Below are 18,775 nucleotides of genomic sequence, written 5' to 3' on the forward strand. Positions count from 1 at the left end.
TAATCTGTCTGTTCTGTTAGATCTGGCTTATTACGGGTTTCAGTGCCACGGGAAAAAATTTCGGATGGTCTTATTCGGTCCCAAAGAAACTTGCCCTGAGCCACGGAGAATTCAACTCTTTGTTACAAAATACTCTCAGCTACAGCCCGTGACTGGGTGGGGGGTTTCCACTAAAATTCTTCCTAACAAGCTTCAGAGTGACCAAATCCAATACCATTTCGGCATTGAGAGTGATTACATCAACTCTGAGCATACTTGAAAAAAAATCCAATCTAAAACTCCTGTATGCCCAGCAGGAACCAGTTGATGGTTGGTGGCATATGTTCATTATGTGAAAAAAGCATTAACTTCCCGTACATGCACCTGAAATAAATAAACCTCCCCGCATGTGAACTAAATAAACCGAAGAGCTTCGGGTTCTGCAGCCCTAGCCCGGCGGCGGGCCGCCTAGGGAAACCCAACTCTAAAGTCAGAGCCTAATCAATCGTAACACGGCGACATAATAAACTCGTACATTAAGTAAAGAAAACACTGTAAAGAAATGGATGAGTTTGAGCGGTGACCATAAGCTCTACAATTGATATCGACACCATGAGCAGTAAGCACTTCGTCAGCTCCAGAACATTAAATATTATGCATATTGAGCTCTGTGCCATGGGATTGAGGGCACACGGCGGATATTGCACAACTTTCAATGATATGTTACTGATTATACACTACGCCATATACATTTTCATAATTTCTAACATAGCAAACCCCATGATATATAGCCATCGAACTGTCTCATTTACAACTGTCCATCTTTTGTGAAATGTGTTCTTGCCATAGTGGTATGCATAAAATTCAGGGTGGGTTTGCTTCATTGTATAGAGATAATGCTTTGTCAGTTTGCAAACTCTTACATGCTTCTCTTCGATTATGATTCAGTGAAAAGAGCGCTCAACAAACGTTGATCAAATGGCCGAGTCGAACTTCACTAACACTGAATCAGTTAGCTTTGGTAGCACCGTTCAATACTTCAGCCTTGCTAATCCTCAATCCGATAGAGTGCGGGAGCTACATCACAGTGTCAAGGCACGGAGAAGGCTTTTCAGCTCCTGTGGAGAAGTATGTAATGACCAGGGGGTGAACAAAGCAGAGCTAGGTCTCTAAACCAAATGACCACTTCAATGAAGAAATTTGGGCACCTGTGGAGGGTCAGTTTTCTGCAGAGGGTAGTGGGTCATATTGGGCATCTGTGGAGGATCAGGTTTCTGAAGATATCAACAGCTCATATTGGGCACCGGTGAAGGATCATGTTCCTGCAGAGAACAAAGACACATATTCTCTGCATAATCGAGCTGAAAACAGATATTCCTCTGTACCATCCCGGTTGCCCTATAATTTGGAGGGCATCCGAAATAATTCTGAAAATGAGAACCGTGATAGCCTCGAACCATCTGTGATGCCCTACAACTTGGAGGATGCACTTCAGATTTTTTTGGGTCATATCAATGAAGAAGACTTGATACGTCTCTGGGAAACTGGCAGTAAAGACACCCAATCTGATGGGATGAACAATGGTTTAAGGTCGGGTGATGATGATTTTGATGGAAGATTTTTTGAAACATCGACATGGAAGCCTCCAACATTTTCTGATCAGCAGTGGAGAGTACTGAATGCTATTTCCCAGGGAAGTCTGTATTTGTGATAGGATCAACGGGTACCGGTAAGAGTTACTTGCTTGAATTTGTTAAAAGAGTACTTTTTGAACTGTATGACCCCGATTCTGTATTTGTTACTGCATCAACTGGGATTGCTGCATGTGCTCTAAATGGTAGAACGTTGCATTCTTTTGCTGGGATCGGATTAGGGGATAAACCTGCACCTGTTTTAGCATCCATAATTAGCGGCAGGGTAAATTCAGAGGCCTTGAGAAGCTGGAGGTCTGCAAGGGCTCTGATAATTGATGAGATAAGTATGATCGATGGCGAGCTTTTTGACAAGCTAGATTATATAGCCAGGGATATAAGGAAGAACAAACGAGTATTTGGTGGATTGCAGCTGGTTGTCACCGGGGATTTCTTTCAGCTTCCACCTGTGAAACCTCCAAATTTAAGGAAGCAATTTGCTTTTGAAGGTAAGTGCTGGAAGAAGTGCTTTGATATGCAAATGGACTTGAATAAAGTGTTTCGGCAAGCAGACAGAGAGTTTATAGTTATGCTGAATGAAATTCACAGGGGTAGGTGCAGCCCTAATACCAAAGTGAGTCTTAGTAACTGCACAGGGCCATTAAGTTGGACTCATGGTATAACCCCAACACGACTTTTTCCAACAAAAGTTAATGTAAGACTTGAGAATGAATTCGAACTAATGGCAGTGAACAAAGAAATTATCCCATTTACAGCCAGGGATACAGGAGCACAAAAGCATTTGCTATATAATGGAGTGGCTCCCAAGGAGCTCTATCTTTGTGAAGGTGCCCAAGTGGTGCTTATTTGGAATTTGGATGTAGAAATAGGGCTTGCGAATGGTGCCAGGGGTGTTGTCACGCCCCTACACCTGCGGTAGTCTTCCAACCGCTTGTAGCAAGGTGCGGCACCACCAAACTCGTTCTTTTCACCAATACTAACATTCGTGGTCTACGCCTACTTTCACATTAACATACTTATCTTGTGTTTCGCAACTAAGTAAAAGCAATATTCCTTTATACTTAATTAAGCCCATACTCATTCATTATCATCATGCAATTAACCGAGAACAACAATTGCAAACAAGTATAAAGGGGAGGGGCAACTCCCCGTAATGTGAGTCTGCCCGACAATATATTATATCAGTTTTTCAATAATACAATCATCAAGTATACTTGGCAAAACTCCAAGTCTATACTTAGAATATTTTACAACCAAGGCATAGAACAGCCTTTACAATACTTGTGCCAACTTCACACGGTAGGAGGGTGCTCACCCGAGACACCTAGAACTCCTCCTTAAGTTCTGCACGAATCTGCACTCACACCGTACCCCGGGCACGCCTTGCCCACTCTACGACTGACTCACAGCAACCTTGAGCACGCCTACAAGTGGAGCGCATGAGTTATGCGCAGCTCCTCTTGTATCTGCGCACTACCGTTTACCCCTGTGTACTTGTGCGTAGAAGAGATGCGAGTTGTTGTTGTTTGAATGAGCCTCATGCCCTTCCATTTATACGCATGCTACCTTGGAATTACATGGGGTGTGCAGCCCATGGCCGACCCCAAAACCTTCAACAATGCGCCCATAATACATTCCTTGCAAATCGGCTTGCAAGTCTTCATTCCATCGCATATATACTTAGTTGCATTTCAAGTGTTGTCGCATGTTCTACCTTTCATTGCACATCATCGCAAGTCCGTCGTATGTCCGTCGCGTCGTGCGCCTGAGCGCTTGCCCACGCGCCCGCGCGCCCTCATGCACGACCTCGCCCGTGCCCGCAACTCGAAGGCCTTACATCCTCCTCCACCTGAAATCGTTGTCGTCCTCGACAACATATCATCCCGGTAGCCATCCACCAAGATCATCACTCAATTGTGATGTGAACTCCTCTTTCGCAAGGCAAACATCCTTGCAACATATGTAGAGACTCTTCTCCACTATGTCCCGGCTCAATGACCACTGCCACCAAGCTCACCATACCAAGGCATGCATCTCCACGGATGCTCTCCATAAGATGTCATCTTGATCCATATGTCACCATGTGAACCTCGTCATGATACTCCAGCATAATGCCAACACATCTCTGTACACTTCCGAACCTCATGTCTGAACTAGTTGGGTAGCTAATCCAACCATCACGCTCATTCCATGAGAGTGAACATCCTCATGCCATCATCAACTGTTCCTCAAACATCTGCCACATCCTTGACTCATCAAGAATCTATCTCCATAATCCATGCTCAGGTCCATGGAAACTCCATCCATCTCATCTGCAACATGTCATGATGCTTGATGCCAAGCCATCCCTGCACCATCAGTCATACCTGCTCAAACATGTTTAAGGACTCACTGCCATGAGCAGCTAACAATGAGCCCCATCTTCTTTATCCATCTAAGAAGATGTAGAGGGAGTAGAGCCTGAAGGCTCTCCCTCACTAATCAATTCGATTCACCTATTAGGATCTTCGGTCTCCATCCTTTGTAGATAAGCAACCCGGTCTTCCTTCTGGACATCCGGCCTCACATATACCTCATCATCATCATCATCATCCTCCACCAACTCTAGCCTTCTTGTCAAATCCAAGATGCTATCTGAAAGTGATCTAATGACCAATGACTGCTCCACAAGCTTTGCCTCAACACTAGACAACCGCTTGTTCACCTTCTCCTTATCCTCCATTTGCATCACTCCCAATTTACAATCAGAGCTTGTCACACCAATGGGTACATCTTCCCTTCCATCATAAATGTAGAGCTTCTTCAAATGTGGAACGATCATAGCATCAAATTGTTTCATGAATTCCATCCCCAATACAGCTTCATAGTCATCAATCCGCACTATAGTGAAGTCCACCTTCCCGGTCCATTCACCAAGTGTAGTGTCCATCCTCTCAGCTATACCAAGAATCTTAATAGGAGGAGAATTCACTGTCTTCATTTGTGCCTTTGCCGATACAAACTTTAGCCCAATTCTTCTTGCAGTATCTTCGCCCATGAAGTTGTGAAAAGCCCCACTATCCACCATAGTGAGCACATCAGCACCTCCAACCTTCATTCGAACATACTCCAACTTGTTCCTTTCAGGATCCCTTCTAGAGGCCACTTCCGTAGTAGCAGAAGCACCAAGTATCTGCATCATCCCCACATAAGCATCTTCATTCTTTCCATCAGACTGTGAAATAGCAGCCACCTTCGGTTTAGAGGGACAATTCTTCACCATGTGTGGTCCTGCACATATCCAACACTTCAAAGGTTTCTTCGTCTTCGAACTATCATCTGATTTCGAAGCATCATCCTTCTTCTTTTCTTTCGGCTTGTCGGACTTCTTTTTCTCATCATAAGTCTCATCATAATGATCCACCAACCTATCAACCGCAGCAAAAGCCTCCTCAAGTGTCCTAATCTTCTGCCTCTTCACCTCATTGCGTGCCCAAGGCTTCAACCCAATAATGAAGTTGAACACCTTGTCCCTTTCCGCCATGTCGGGAAGTTCCAGAGCTGCACTTGCAAACTCTCGCTGGTATGCTTGTAGGCTTCCGGTTTGCTTGATGTACTTAATCTTCGTCCTTGCTTCCCACGTTTCATCCTGAGGACTGAAATGGGTCTGCAAAGCTTTCTTCATGTCATCCCACAAAGTGATGTCATCAGCACTGCCATTGACAATTTGGTCCACCCTCCTTCGCCACCACATCTTAGCATCCTTTGTTAAGAACTGAGCAGCCACCTTGACTTGTGTCTCACCATCGAGTAGACTCAATCGTTCCAAGTACTGTTCCATGTCCCATGGAAAGTTGCCAAGAGTCTTTGCATTCCTTGTGCCATCATAAGATTCCGGTTCCTTGACCTTCACATGAGGCACTCCTCCACCTGAGTTATGCCTCACGGCCTTCTTCAACACCGCGATCTCATCCTTGGCTTCATAAAGAGATTTGTTTACCCTGTCAAGAGATCCTTTCAAGTTCACGATCTCTGCAAGACCCTGATCCCTTGCTTCTTCGACCTCTTTGACCCTCATCTCTAGCTGTGTACATAGAAGATCCATGTACTCATGCTGCGTTCGGAGCTCATCAAGTTCTTCCCTTAGCTTCGAGCTGGTCTCTTGCTCATTAGTGAGCAATTCCTCCCTCGTTTCCCAGGAAGACTCCATGGCTTCCATCCTCTGCAGTATTCTTTCCATAAGTGATAAAGTTCCGGCTTCATGGCTAGACCCAACTTGAGACCCGGCTGCCATCTCCAACAGCTTCTTCTTCCTTTGCGATCTAGTCTCCACCATCCAATAGCTTCAATCTTCACGAGAAAACCTTGCTCTGATACCAACTGTCACGCCCCTACACCTGCGGTAGTCTTCCAACCGCTTGTAGCAAGGTGCGGCACCACCGAACGCGTTCTTTTCACCAATACTAACATTCGTGGTCTACGCCTACTTTCATATTAACATACTTAGCTTGTGTTTCGCAACTAAGTAAAAGCAATATTCCTTTATACTAAATGAAGCCCATACTCATTCATTATCATCATGCAATTAACCGAGAACAACAATTGCAAACAAGTATAAAGGGGAGAGGCAACTCCTCGTAATGTGAGTCTGCCCGACAATATATTATATCAGTTTTTCAATAATACAATCATCAAGTATACTTGGCAAAACTCCAAGTCTATACTTAGAATATTTTACAACCAAGGCATAGAACAGCCTTTACAATACTTGTGCCAACTTCACACGTTAGGAGGGTGCTCACCCGAGACACCTAGAACTCCTCCTTAAGTTCTGCACGAATCTGCACTCACACCGTACCCCGGGCACGCCTTGCCCACTCTACGACTGACTCACAGCAACCTTGAGCACGCCTACAAGTGGAGCGCATGAATTATGCGCAACGCCTCTTGTATCTGCGCACTACCGTTTACCCCTGTGTACTTGTGCGTAGAAGAGATGCGAGTTGTTGTTATTTGAATGAGCGTCATGCCCTTCCATTTATACGCATGCTACCTTGGAATTACATGGGGTGTGCAGCCCATGGCCGACCCCAAAACCTTCAACAATGCGCCCATAATACTTTCCTTGCAAGTCGGCTTGCAAGTCTTCATTCCATCGCATATATACTTAGTCGCATTTCAAGTGTTGTCACATGTTCTGCCTTTCATCGCACATCGTCGCAAGTCCGTCGTATGTCCGTCGCGTCGTGCGCCCGAGCGCTCGCCCACGCGCCTGCATGCCTACCCGCGCGCCCTCGTGCACGACCTCGCTCGCGCCCGCAACTCGAAGGCCTTATATCCTCCTCCACCTGAAATCATTGTCGTCCTCGACAACATATCATCCCGGTAGCCATCCACCAAGATCATCACTCAATTGTGATGTGAACTCCTCTTTTGCAAGGCAAACATCCTTGCAACATATGTAGAGACTCTTCTCCACTATGTCCCGGCTCAATGACCACTGCCACCAAGCTCACCATACCAAGGCATGCATCTCCACGGTATGCTCTCCATAAGATGTCATCTTGATCCATATGTTACCATGTGAACCTCGTCATGATACTCCAGCATAATGCCAACACATCTCTGTACACTTCCGGACCTCATGTCTGAACTAGTTGGGTAGCTAATCCAACCATCACGCTCATTCCATGAGAGTGAACATCCTCATGCCATCATCAGCTGTTCCTCAAACATCTGCCACATCTTTGACTCATCATGAATCTATCTCCATAATCCATGCTCAGGTCCATGGAACTCCATCCATCTCATCTGCAACATGTCATGATGCTTGATGCCAAGCCATCCCTGCACCATCAGTCATACCTGCTCAAACATGTTTAAGGACTCACTGCCATGAGAAGCTAACAATGAGCCCCATCTTCTTTATCCATCTAAGAAGATGTAGAGGGAGTAGAGCCTGAAGGCTCTCCCTCACTAATAAATTCGATCCACCTATCAGGATCTTCGGTCTCCATCCTTTGTAGATAAGCAACCCGGTCTTCCTTCTGAACATCCGGCCTCACATATACCTCATCATCATCATCATCATCCACCAACTCTAGCCTTCTTGTCAAATCCAAGATGCTATCTGAAAGTGATCTAATGACCAATGACTGTTCCACAAGCTTTGCCTCAACACTAGACAACCGCTTGTTCACCTTCTCCTTATCCTCCATTTTCATCACTCCCAATTTACAATCGGACCTTGTCACACCAATGGGTACATCTTCCCTTCCATCATAAATGTAGAGCTTCTTCAAATGTGGAACGATCATAGCATCAAATTGTTTCATGAATTCCATCCCCAATACAGCTTCATTGTCATCAATCCGCACTATAGTGAAGTCCACCTTCCCGGTCCATTCACCAAGTGTAGTGTCCACCCTCTCAGCTATACCAAGAATTTTAATAGGAGGAGAATTCACTGTCTTCATTTGTGCCTTTGCCGGTACAAACTTCAGCCCAATTCTTCTCGCAGTATCTTCGCCCATGAAGTTGTGAGAAGCCCCACTATCCACCATAGTGAGCACATCAGCACCTCCAACCTTCATTCGAACATACTCCAACTTGTTCCTTTCAGGATCCCTTCTAGAGGCCACTTCCATAGTAGCAGAAGCACCAAGTATCTGCATCATCCCCACAGAAGCATCTTCATTCTTTCCATCAGACTGTGCAATAGCGGCCACCTTCGGTTTAGAGGGACAATTCTTCACCATGTGTGGTCCTGCACATATCCAACACTTCAAAGGTTTCTTCGTCTTCGAAGCATCATCCGATTTCGAAGCATCATCCTTCTTCTTTTCTTTCAGCTTGTCGGACTTCTTTTTCTCATCAGAAGTCTCATCATAATGATCCACCAACCTATCAACCGCAGCAAAAGCTTCCTCAAGTGTCCTAATCTTCTGCCTCTTCACCTCATTGCGTGCCCAAGGCTTCAACCCAATAATGAAGTTGAACACCTTGTCCCTTTCCGCCATGTCGGGAAGTTCCAGAGCTGCACTTGCAAACTCTCGCTGGTATGCTTGTAGGCTTCCGGTTTGCTTGATGTACTTAATCTTCGTCCTTGCTTCCCACGTTTCATCCTGAGGACTGAAATGGGTCTGCAAAGCCTTCTTCATGTCATCCCACGAAGTGATGTCATCAGCACTGCCATTGACAATTTGATCCACCCTCCTTCACCACCACATCTTAGCATCATTTGTTAAGAACTGAGAAGCCACCTTGACTTGTGTCTCACCATCGGGTAGACTCAACCGTTCCAAGTACTGTTCCATGTCCCATAGAAAGTTGCCAAGAGTCTTTGCATTCCTTGTGCCATCATAAGATTCCAGTTCCTTGACCATCACATGAGGCACTCCTCCACCTGAGTTATGCCTCACGACCTTCTTCAACACCGCGATCTCATCCTTGGCTTCATCAAGAGATTTGTTTACCTTGTCAAGAGATCCTTTCAAGTTCACGATCTCTGCAAGACCCTGATCCCTTGCTTCTTCGACCTCTTTGACCCTCATCTCTAGCTGTGTACATAGAAGATCCATGTACTCATGCTGCGTTCGGAGCTCATCAAGTTCTTCCCTTAGCTTCAAGCTGGTCTCTTGCTCCTTAGTGAGCAATTCCTCCCTCGTTTCCCAGGAAGACTCCATGGCTTCCATCCTCTGCAGTATTCTTTCCATAAGTGATAAAGTTCCGGCTTCATGGCTAGACCCAACTTGAGACCTGGCTGCCATCCCCAACAGCTTCTTCTTCCTTTGCAATCTAGTCTCCACCATCCAACGGCTTCAATCTTCACGAGCAAACCTTGCTCTGATACCAACTGTCACGCCCCTACACCTGCGGTAGTCTTCCAACCACTTGTAGCAAGGTGCGGCACCACCGAACGCGTTCTTTTCACCAATACTAACATTCGTGGTCTACGCCTACTTTCATATTAACATACTTAGCTTGTGTTTCGCAACTAAGTAAAAGCAATATTCCTTTATACTTAATGAAGCCCATACTCATTCATTATCATCATGCAATTAACCGAGAACAACAATTGCAAACAAGTATAAAGGGGAGGGGAAACTGTTGGAAATAATACTGAGAGGAGGGGGTGAATCAGTATTATCACATTAATAAAACTTTTTCATTTCAATATTCAGATTCATATATGCTACTTACACAACTTCTTATGATTCAGTTAGTTGATCCTTAATGAGTGCATTAGAACATTATCAACCATATTAACAGTAAACTGGTGCAGTAAAATAGAACAGATCATCACACATAAGTCACACACATGAACACCATGATATAAGGTGGAAACCCAATGTGGGAGAAAACCACCTGCTGCAAGTCTCTATCTTCTTTCAATTAGAAACTCCTTTTACAATGATTTTGTACTGGTGCAGTCCTTTACCAGTACGCAGGCTGCAACCTGCAGAGAGCTACAACTCTCTCTCGTTTTCCAGTCTCTCCTGGAAGGGAGCTACAACCCCCTTACTTCTTTCAAGGACCACTTTTCATAAATTTTCAAACTGGATCCAAGAAGATCAAATGATCATAAAGTATAAATGATTCTTCAGAAATACCCAAACCTCAGATCAATACATGTTTTCTTTATACAGCAGATCACCCACGCGCCAACCCATGCACTAGCTATAAATAAATATCTGATCTGGTCACCTTTTAATCAGAGGTTGTATATGCCTGAATCATACCATAATGCAGAGGTCATACATGTTATAGAGCACCCAGAGGCTAGACACAAGACAAACCCAATATCCGGACCCAGAGACCTTTAGCGAATCAACAGAAGACACTATATCAGAGTTAAGGAATGACTGCTACTTCCCTGCTGTTCGCTGCTCTCAACTGAACTGCAATACCCCCGAAGCGATGCAGATCTGCCGTCCTGCGCGCATTCTTCTTGAATTCGGTTCAGTAGATTTCTTCTTGACAGATCATAAGAATGTTGATCTATATTCCTTTAAGATCTTCAATTCATTATCCATTCTTGCCACCGGGTCCCCTTTTTCTTTATATAGCCATGCTTTTAATAACACCATGAATCGAAACCAGAGGATCCGAAACCTAAGGCACAACTGTTTTGACCAATTCTCTTAAGAGAAGGCTTAAGCGGGAAAACTTTGATAGCGGTCCAAAACCACAAAAGGCGGGCTTTAAACATTATGCACCCATAACAATAATATATCGGGTCCGCTCCTTATCGCTGAATAACATCGTCTATTTGCCGATGGCCAATCCGATGGATCGGATGCGATATGGCCATTAACCATGATTTATAAATATATCGGGTCCGCTCCTTATCGCTATATAACATTGTCTATTTGCCGATGGCCGATCCGATGGATCGGATGGCCATTAACCATGCTTTATAAATATATCGGGTCCGCTCCTTATCGCTATGTAACATTGTCTATTTGCCGATGGCCGATCCGATGGATCGGATGCGATATGGCCATTAACCATGCTTTATAAATATATTGGGTCCTCTCCTTATCGCTATATAACATTGTCTATTTGCCGATGGCCGATCCGATAGATCGGATGCGACATGCCCCATTAACCAGCCTATATATATATATATATCGGGTCCGCTCTTTTCATTGCTATCGGTGGTTTGCGATGGATGCGATATATTATAAAGTCCCTTTAAAGTTCCCATCGGGTCCGCCACTTCTTATCGCAATCGGAGGATTGGGGTGGACGACCCTTTATGCATTCCGATATACTGCGTACGCGATATTATTATAAACCACATTTGATATGCCATCGGGTCCATATGTTATCGCAATCGGAGGATTGGGGTGGGCGACCCTTTATACTGCGGATGCGATATGATTATAGACTGCCTTTAATACCTCCATCGGGTCCGCCTCCTCTTGTCGCAATTGGCATTCGGGTGAGGCAGGGCTTGACCGATTGCCGCGGATGCGATATTATTATGGACCAAGTTTAATGCCACCATCGGGTCCGCTCGCAATCGGAGGTTTCAGTGGTGTCACATAGCCGAACCCCCGACGTGCATATATGCCGAAATATATACATTAACACATATAACTGTGTTTATCCGCCAAAAGGGGAAATGCCTTTGATTATTGTAAAATGCATATATATGGGATTTGGGCGCCCAACAACTCCCGATAGTGTTAAAGCATGCATATATGGCCTGATGACTCCCGATAATGATTAAGCATGCATCCAAGGGTTTTATACGCCCGATTCCTCCCGATAGTGATAATGAATACATATATGGGTTTTAAGCACCCAAACACCTCCGATAACATTAATACATGCGTATATGGCCTTTCTTCTCTAATACATGAGTATATGGCCTTTCTTCTCTCCTCTTGGCTCTTCTTGTCCCCATCATGGTGTATATAAGAGAAATGACCGTCTAAGAGAGGGTTGCCATCAAGTTCAATCATATGTTCATAGTGCCATAATGCCAACAGCAACTCCCCGTAATGTGAGTCTGCCCGACAATATATTATATCAGTTTTTCAATAATACAATCATCAAGTATACTTGGCAAAACTCCAAGTCTATACTTAGAATATTTTACAACCAAGGCATAGAACAGCCTTTACAATACTTGTGCCAACTTCACACGGTAGGAGGGTGCACACCCGAGACACCTAGAACTCCTCCTTAAGTTCTGCACGAATCTGCACTCACACCGTACCCCGGCACGCCTTGCCCACTCTACCACTGACTCACAGCAACCTTGAGCACGCCTACAAGTGGAGCGCATGAGTTATGCGCAGCTCCTCTTGTATCTGCGCACTACCGTTTACCCCTGTGTACTTGTGCGTAGAAGAGATGCGAGTTGTTGTTGTTTGAATGAGCCTCATGCCCTTCCATTTATACGCATGCTACCTTGGAATTACATGGGGTGTGCAGCCCATGGCCGACCCCAAAACCTTCAACAATGCGCCCATAATACATTCCTTGCAAGTCGGCTTGCAAGTCTTCATTCCATCGCATATATACTTAGTCGCATTTCAAGTGTTGTCGCATGTTCTGCCTTTCGTCGCACATCGTCGCAAGTCCGTCGTATGTCCGTCGCGTCGTGCGCCCGAGCGCCCGCCCACGCGCCCGCATGCCTACCCGCGCGCCCGCGTGCACAACCTCGCCCGCGCCCGCAACTGGAAGGCCTTACAGGTGTGGTTACAGGGTTTACCTACAGTGAGATGAGGGAATCACGGGATGTCAGTCCAAGAGATCTTTGGCCAGTTGTGCGCTTTCATGGCCTTGAAACAGAACAGGTTTTAAGACCTGTTGAGTGGGAGGTCCATGAGGGGAAAACAGTGGTGGCTAGTAGAAGGCAGGTTCCACTTATGCTATCATGGGCACTTACTGTGCATAAATGCCAAGGTATGACATCGGATAGAGTTCAAACTATCTGTCCAATGCATTTGAGTATGGCATGGTTTATGTGGCCCTTTCTCGTGTAAGGAGCCTCGAAGGGCTTGAACTCACTGGTTTCGATCCATCGAAAATTAAGGCACACCCTAAAGTGATTAAGTTCTATGAAAGGTTCACTGAGGAAAATGACGACTCTGGTATTCTGAAAGATCACTTTTAAGAATCTCTTGAAGAGAGATCATGGGTCATGGGTCCTTTCAAGAATTATTGCCATCTAAACTTGGAAAGCGAGCAGTTGAATGATAAGTTTCTGGGACTCCTCTAGTTTAGGTATTGCGGCAGACCATTATGTTCTGCATCACAGTAATTTTAATGGCTAATCTTATGGGTCACTGTGGCTGATTTATGGGGAGCAGTATGCTGTACCCCAACTGTAACAGCATTATCTGCGGTCGATGATCTAAAATTATTTTATGAAGACAAATTTATTATTTTAGGCCCAAACGTACATAATCAACCAGCCATGCATTTTCTGTGGGTAGTTCTGCTATACCCAAATTCTTTGGGTATAATCTGGAAGGATCCTTTATACATTAAAATTGGATGCTAAAATGCTCTACAGAGCATCAATTTTGGTCTTCAGCAAACATTAAGGGTCATTAATTCGTTCCTACTTCAAAACATAGATGGAGTAGGATCATGTGTTATGCCCTCCTTTTATTGGTTAGAAGGGCTAAAATCTTGGTTTTAATGTTAAAACAGGTCAACTGTCCTGACACAACTGGTTTTAGAAGGCATCTTACTGACATAAGATATCGCTCGTTCTGCTGGTTAAAAGGTGCTGTGGACTTTTAATCACGAACATCACACACTGGAAGATTTAATCTCTGTGAAAGTGCATGTTCAAAGTTTTTCTCAAAGCCAAGAAGTGGCTTATAGCATTCAGAGTGTCGCATGGGAGCAGATAGCTGTGGGTGCAGATAAAAGAGTGGATGTTTAAAGTGAGAATCAAAACTTCTAACAAAAGGAACAGTGATTTGGCAATGTTCTTTGTAGAGAAGTTTGTTGGAACATGATTGCAGCTAAAGATGGGATAGAAGAATCCATGTAACTCTCTTTTTTATTGTTAAGTAAAATATTTATATTGTCACCATGTATAGAATTGTACATTTTCATGAAATAGATGTGATATCAATGTGACTTGGGTCTGATTCCCAAACCATTCGGCCCTTGCATGTGAACGAGATCATTTTTGTACAGCATTAACAAAATTTCTTTGGTAATCTGATTTTCAGGAGTCTTACAATGTCAAGAGTGACTATCATATTTTTTCCTCTAGAATGATCATGCCTAAAAGGGAAATAACCGTAAATGACATTATTCAAAAGCTGATTGACGTTTACAAATTATGGACCTTTTGTTTCTTCATATAGTCTCCTTAGGTTGTCATCTCAGTTTGCTCATTGAGTGGATTATCTTTTACTGACGACTCCTTGTCATTATTAAAAAGGTTTAGTATATTTTCTTCGATGTTTTGTGACAAATGTTGTGCCCCACACACTGTACCGCTTTTGTTCCAATAGGAACAATTGCACTCGTTAGGTTGTCATCTCAATTTTCTCTTTGAGTGCATTATTATTTTTTTTATTTTTTTTTACACTACTGATGACTCCTTGTCATTATTAAAGAGGTTTAGGTTCAGTATATTTTCTTCGATGTTTTGTGTGACGAATGTTGTGGCCACACACACTGTATCACTTTTGTTCCAATAGGAACAATTGCACCCTTTGCAATTATTTTGTTGCAATTATTGAGAAGGCCTTAGTCTAACTAGGTTACAATTTTGTCTGGAAAATAATGGAAATTCTGGTAATGATTTTGAGAAAATCTAGCAGAAAATTTTGGAAATCCAGATTACAGCTGTCAAATTTCAAGATTTTGACGCCCCACATGTTTTTAATCAGATTTATGCAATTTTTTTCAATATAATTTTTTTCACTGAAATTGTGTCCTCTGACAACGCCATTTGGAAGTTTGTCTGCAACCCTATTAGCAGTCATCTAACACGAAGACCGACCCTTGAAAATGAGGACATTTATTAATTCTCTTATTTTTTCTTGAATCACAGTGTTCAAGTTTCAACAATAAATTACGCTTAGCTCACTCAGTTCTCAGGCCTCATAACCTCATGTGCTATTAATTTTGCATTGCCTTTCAAAATCAGCTTTCATATATGTAGATTTGCTGCAATCTTAAGTCCTTACTTTGGTGCAACTGCCTGGACTTTATTAGAACCTTATCCTGTATTATGCGCATAACTAAAGTTGGTCTCCTTAGCTATTTCGTACAAGACCTCCAATTTTGGCATTTCCAGGACTATCTTTGAAGCTCCATCAAATCAACATTATAGAAGTGCGGTCTGTCGGGGGAGTAAGGCAATTGAGGTTTCTGACATATGAACTGAAGTTTGATGCTTATCTGTTAATTCTCCATAGTCAATTCTACGTACTCGGATTTAACTTGTAACCTCCAGGACAAATCGTGACCACTCTGCTTTCAATTTCTCTTATACTTTTTTTTTCAGAGAGAAAAAGCAGAATAGATTATATTAAGAATATATAATGATCAGGTGTACATTGAAGGCTTAAAACCTCAGCCAGTATAGCAAGACATATTGAGCAAATCATATATAATGATCATGAAGACATAGAAGCATAAAACCTCAGCCAATAAGGCGGAAACATAATGATCAAAGCCAAAAGAGCATGCAGAGATAGGAAAAACCCCAAAAGGATCTGTAAGTGCTGTTCAGAATGTGCCAGAAGAGTTGAAAAGTATCAAATATACAGATGTGCTGATTGTCTATAAGTAATGTATGACTGATAATGGAGCGGCATGTATTGTCTGATGTGCTGATGTCCATAAGTATTTTCTGACTGATAATGGAGTGGCATGAGGAGCCATTTTAGAGCGGAGTGGGCATAGACCCCAAAATTATAGGAAGAATGGAGACAAGCGGCAGGCGGCAGTCCTGGAAAATGCGTCTGTTCCTCCACTTCCAGATGTTCCAGCAAGATATAATGAAGAGAGCCTGCCAGTTGGGGCATTGGGAGCCCCACCATGAGAAAGCTTCCTGTACAGAGGAAAACAACTTGTGAGGAAAACCATAGATCAAGGAGAGTTCGTACCAGATAGCAGAGGAGGCGGTGCAGTGAAAGAACATATGATAGTTCGATTCCAACTCCGCTGTTGTATCTGGATGCCCAAAGAAGCAAGGTTTTGGAAGATTTGATTCCCTTTTAACCACAAATTATAAAAATTCAAGAAAACTAACAGGGAATCAGTTCCCATATTTGATTTAAGATCTCAGATTTCTAATCACCTTCCCCCAATTACCCTGCAACTCTTTTACTCTCCTTGGTCATATAGTGAAATGCATATCTGATATTTATAATTGATTTTGATGATAAGAAGTTCCGGAGGGGACGCTAGAAGCTTGTTCGCAACTATGTGATGGTATGTTTTCTTGATTTAATTGTTGGCAAAAGGATCAAGATTTCAAAATGAAATTGTCTTGATTTGTCTATATGTGCGAAGTCACGACAACCTTCAGATTTATTAAAAAAATAAATAAATAAATAAAAGTCAAATCACAATAGAAGATTATATGATAAAATTCAATTTGAAGTTAGAAAAATTTTATATGTATCTATATATATCAGTTTAAATCTATTCACGGATTTAGATTGGAGAGATCAAATCTATGGAGGTGCAAATTTTTTTTGAATGTAAAATTTAAGAAAGATTTGCTTTTTGAGAGATTTGATCCCTCTCCATCTTTGATTGATCCGTGGTGAAGATAGATATATGATAGTTTAAATAAAATATTGTAATTTTGTTTTACAAAATTATTCTTCATTTATTTTCGTCTTTTCTTATAATAGATTACAATTTACACATTTAAATAATTTGAGGTCAATTAAATTATACACTAGTATTTCTAACAAAGGCCATATAGTGGCTAGTTCCTGCAACCTAGTTTAAATATAGCTAAATTAAAATAAAAAACAATAAAAATAGAATTTGACAAAACAATTCACTATTTTGTACAAAACTAGAGCATTTTACTCAGAAAATCTACCATATAGGCCATGGTACCATTTAATTTATTGATTATGAGTGAATGATGTAGATTGATTATTTTAGTGTGAAATATTAGTTGAGTATGAGTGAATGGGCAGATTGATTATTGTGGTGTGAAATTGACCCATTTTGTCAAAGAATGTGTGGTGCAGTGGACTGTATTATAGATATAGATAAAGTAGTATTTCTAGGCCCCTCTACTATAGATGTAGATAAAGTAGTATTTCTGATATGACCTGAACATTAAGTCTCACTTGAACTTATATGATGTTGTTTGCATTAAAAATACTTTTATTAGTTGGTTACTTTTGTTGTTAAATTGTTTAATAAAATTTGATTATAAAAAACTACAACTCATTATTGCCCAATCCATCAAAAAGTTCTCATTTATGTTGTTCAATTTTTATTTTATTGCTCACAACATTTTGGCTTTGTTGCGCTGGGATGGTGCAAAATCTGTTTGGACCTTTAAAGTACAGTCGGGTGTCCAAAATAGATAGGGAATAAAACTCTTTTGTGAAGTGAAAGTTTAGCTTTTTCAGGTGGAAGTTAGCTTATTATCCTGTCGCTTGCAGGTATTACCCATTCGGTAAGTGGTTAAGTAATACCCATTCGGTAAGCCGTTGATTACTTAATTAGTAAGTGAGCTCTAATGTAAATATTGCAAAATTAAATATATTTATTTTTTTAAATATTTTGTTTTATTTTTTCTAACATTCTATTGGTCATGTTCTTATTTGGCAATAATTTCAGTGTACTCACTACAATAAATACAAACCAAATCCTCCAATGAAATGTAAAATATGTACTAACAACCATGAATGCTCTTATCATAAATTAGATCAAATCGGATCCTCCAACAATCTTCGCAGTGGTAATGTACATAGTTTCGTGGTTAATCATCATGACAAAATAAATAAATAATGAGATTCTGATATGGTATAAAAACAAATCTTCACATGGATCGAATGGCAATATATACCGGATCAAATGGGCATTGTATCACAGGATTCAAGATTTCGCTACAGATCACATGCAGAGTACACAGTGCCAAATTGGAAGAATTCACTAGGGGATTCGTTTTGACAACAATAACCCAATTTTACTTGTATCTTATGAATTCAAATTACTGAAAAACAAATAGAGAGTCATTTCAATTCTTTATAGCAAAGCATCCAGTGCTATATCAATACTTTAACTCTAGACTCAGAGCACTTAGTCTCACACATAGCACAACATCCAGTTTCTCACACATCACACGGTCGAAAACAAACTAATCTTGCTGCTCAGATTTTAAGAGAACAATGCCTAATCCATCGCACAACGAACAAGGAAAAGGAAATTTCTTTATTCTTTTAAAACTCAATTTCTCACACAGCAAATAACAGAGAGGTGGTCGAAATGTTATGCTCTTAACCTGCAAGATGATACCAGAATACCAAATATGCGAAGAAATATACCCAGAACATAGAACAATGAAAAATAACAGTGAGTATTTTACTATTCAAACAGCAATGTTCACTTGCTTCTTCGAGGGGGTAATCTCCAATGGAGTTGAGCTCAATTACAAAATAAGACACGATGATTCTCAAGGGGAGTCTCTATCCTTT

General features: G+C 42.0%; 1 protein-coding gene across 1 annotated transcript; it reads left to right on the forward strand.

Moving 5' to 3' along the window:
• The first annotated feature begins 640 nt into the window (after window positions 1–640).
• Window positions 641–14,190, forward strand: LOC149185135 (ATP-dependent DNA helicase pfh1-like). The gene is made up of 2 exons (XM_089419052.1): window positions 641–2,521; window positions 12,819–14,190. The coding sequence occupies exons 1-2, from the start codon at window positions 1,960–1,962 to the stop codon at window positions 13,109–13,111; spliced, it is 855 nt and encodes a 284-aa protein (XP_089275178.1). The 5' UTR covers window positions 641–1,959; the 3' UTR covers window positions 13,112–14,190.
• The last annotated feature ends 4,585 nt before the right edge of the window (window positions 14,191–18,775 follow it).

This window comes from Pinus tabuliformis, chromosome 3_2, assembly GCF_031772625.1.
Source record: "Pinus tabuliformis cultivar Carrire ecotype Pingquan chromosome 3_2, CPIR1, whole genome shotgun sequence".
NCBI classification, from domain to species: domain Eukaryota; kingdom Viridiplantae; phylum Streptophyta; class Pinopsida; order Pinales; family Pinaceae; genus Pinus; species Pinus tabuliformis.

Excerpts from the sequence above, each read along its gene's own strand:
- LOC149185135 (XM_089419052.1), top strand. The coding sequence starts at position 1,960 with ATGATCGATGGCGAGCTTTTTGACAAGCTAGATTATATAGCCAGGGAT. Across the intron at positions 2,522-12,818 it reads GCTTGCGAATGGTGCCAGGG|GTGTGGTTACAGGGTTTACC; the intron begins GTGTTGTCACGC and ends AAGGCCTTACAG.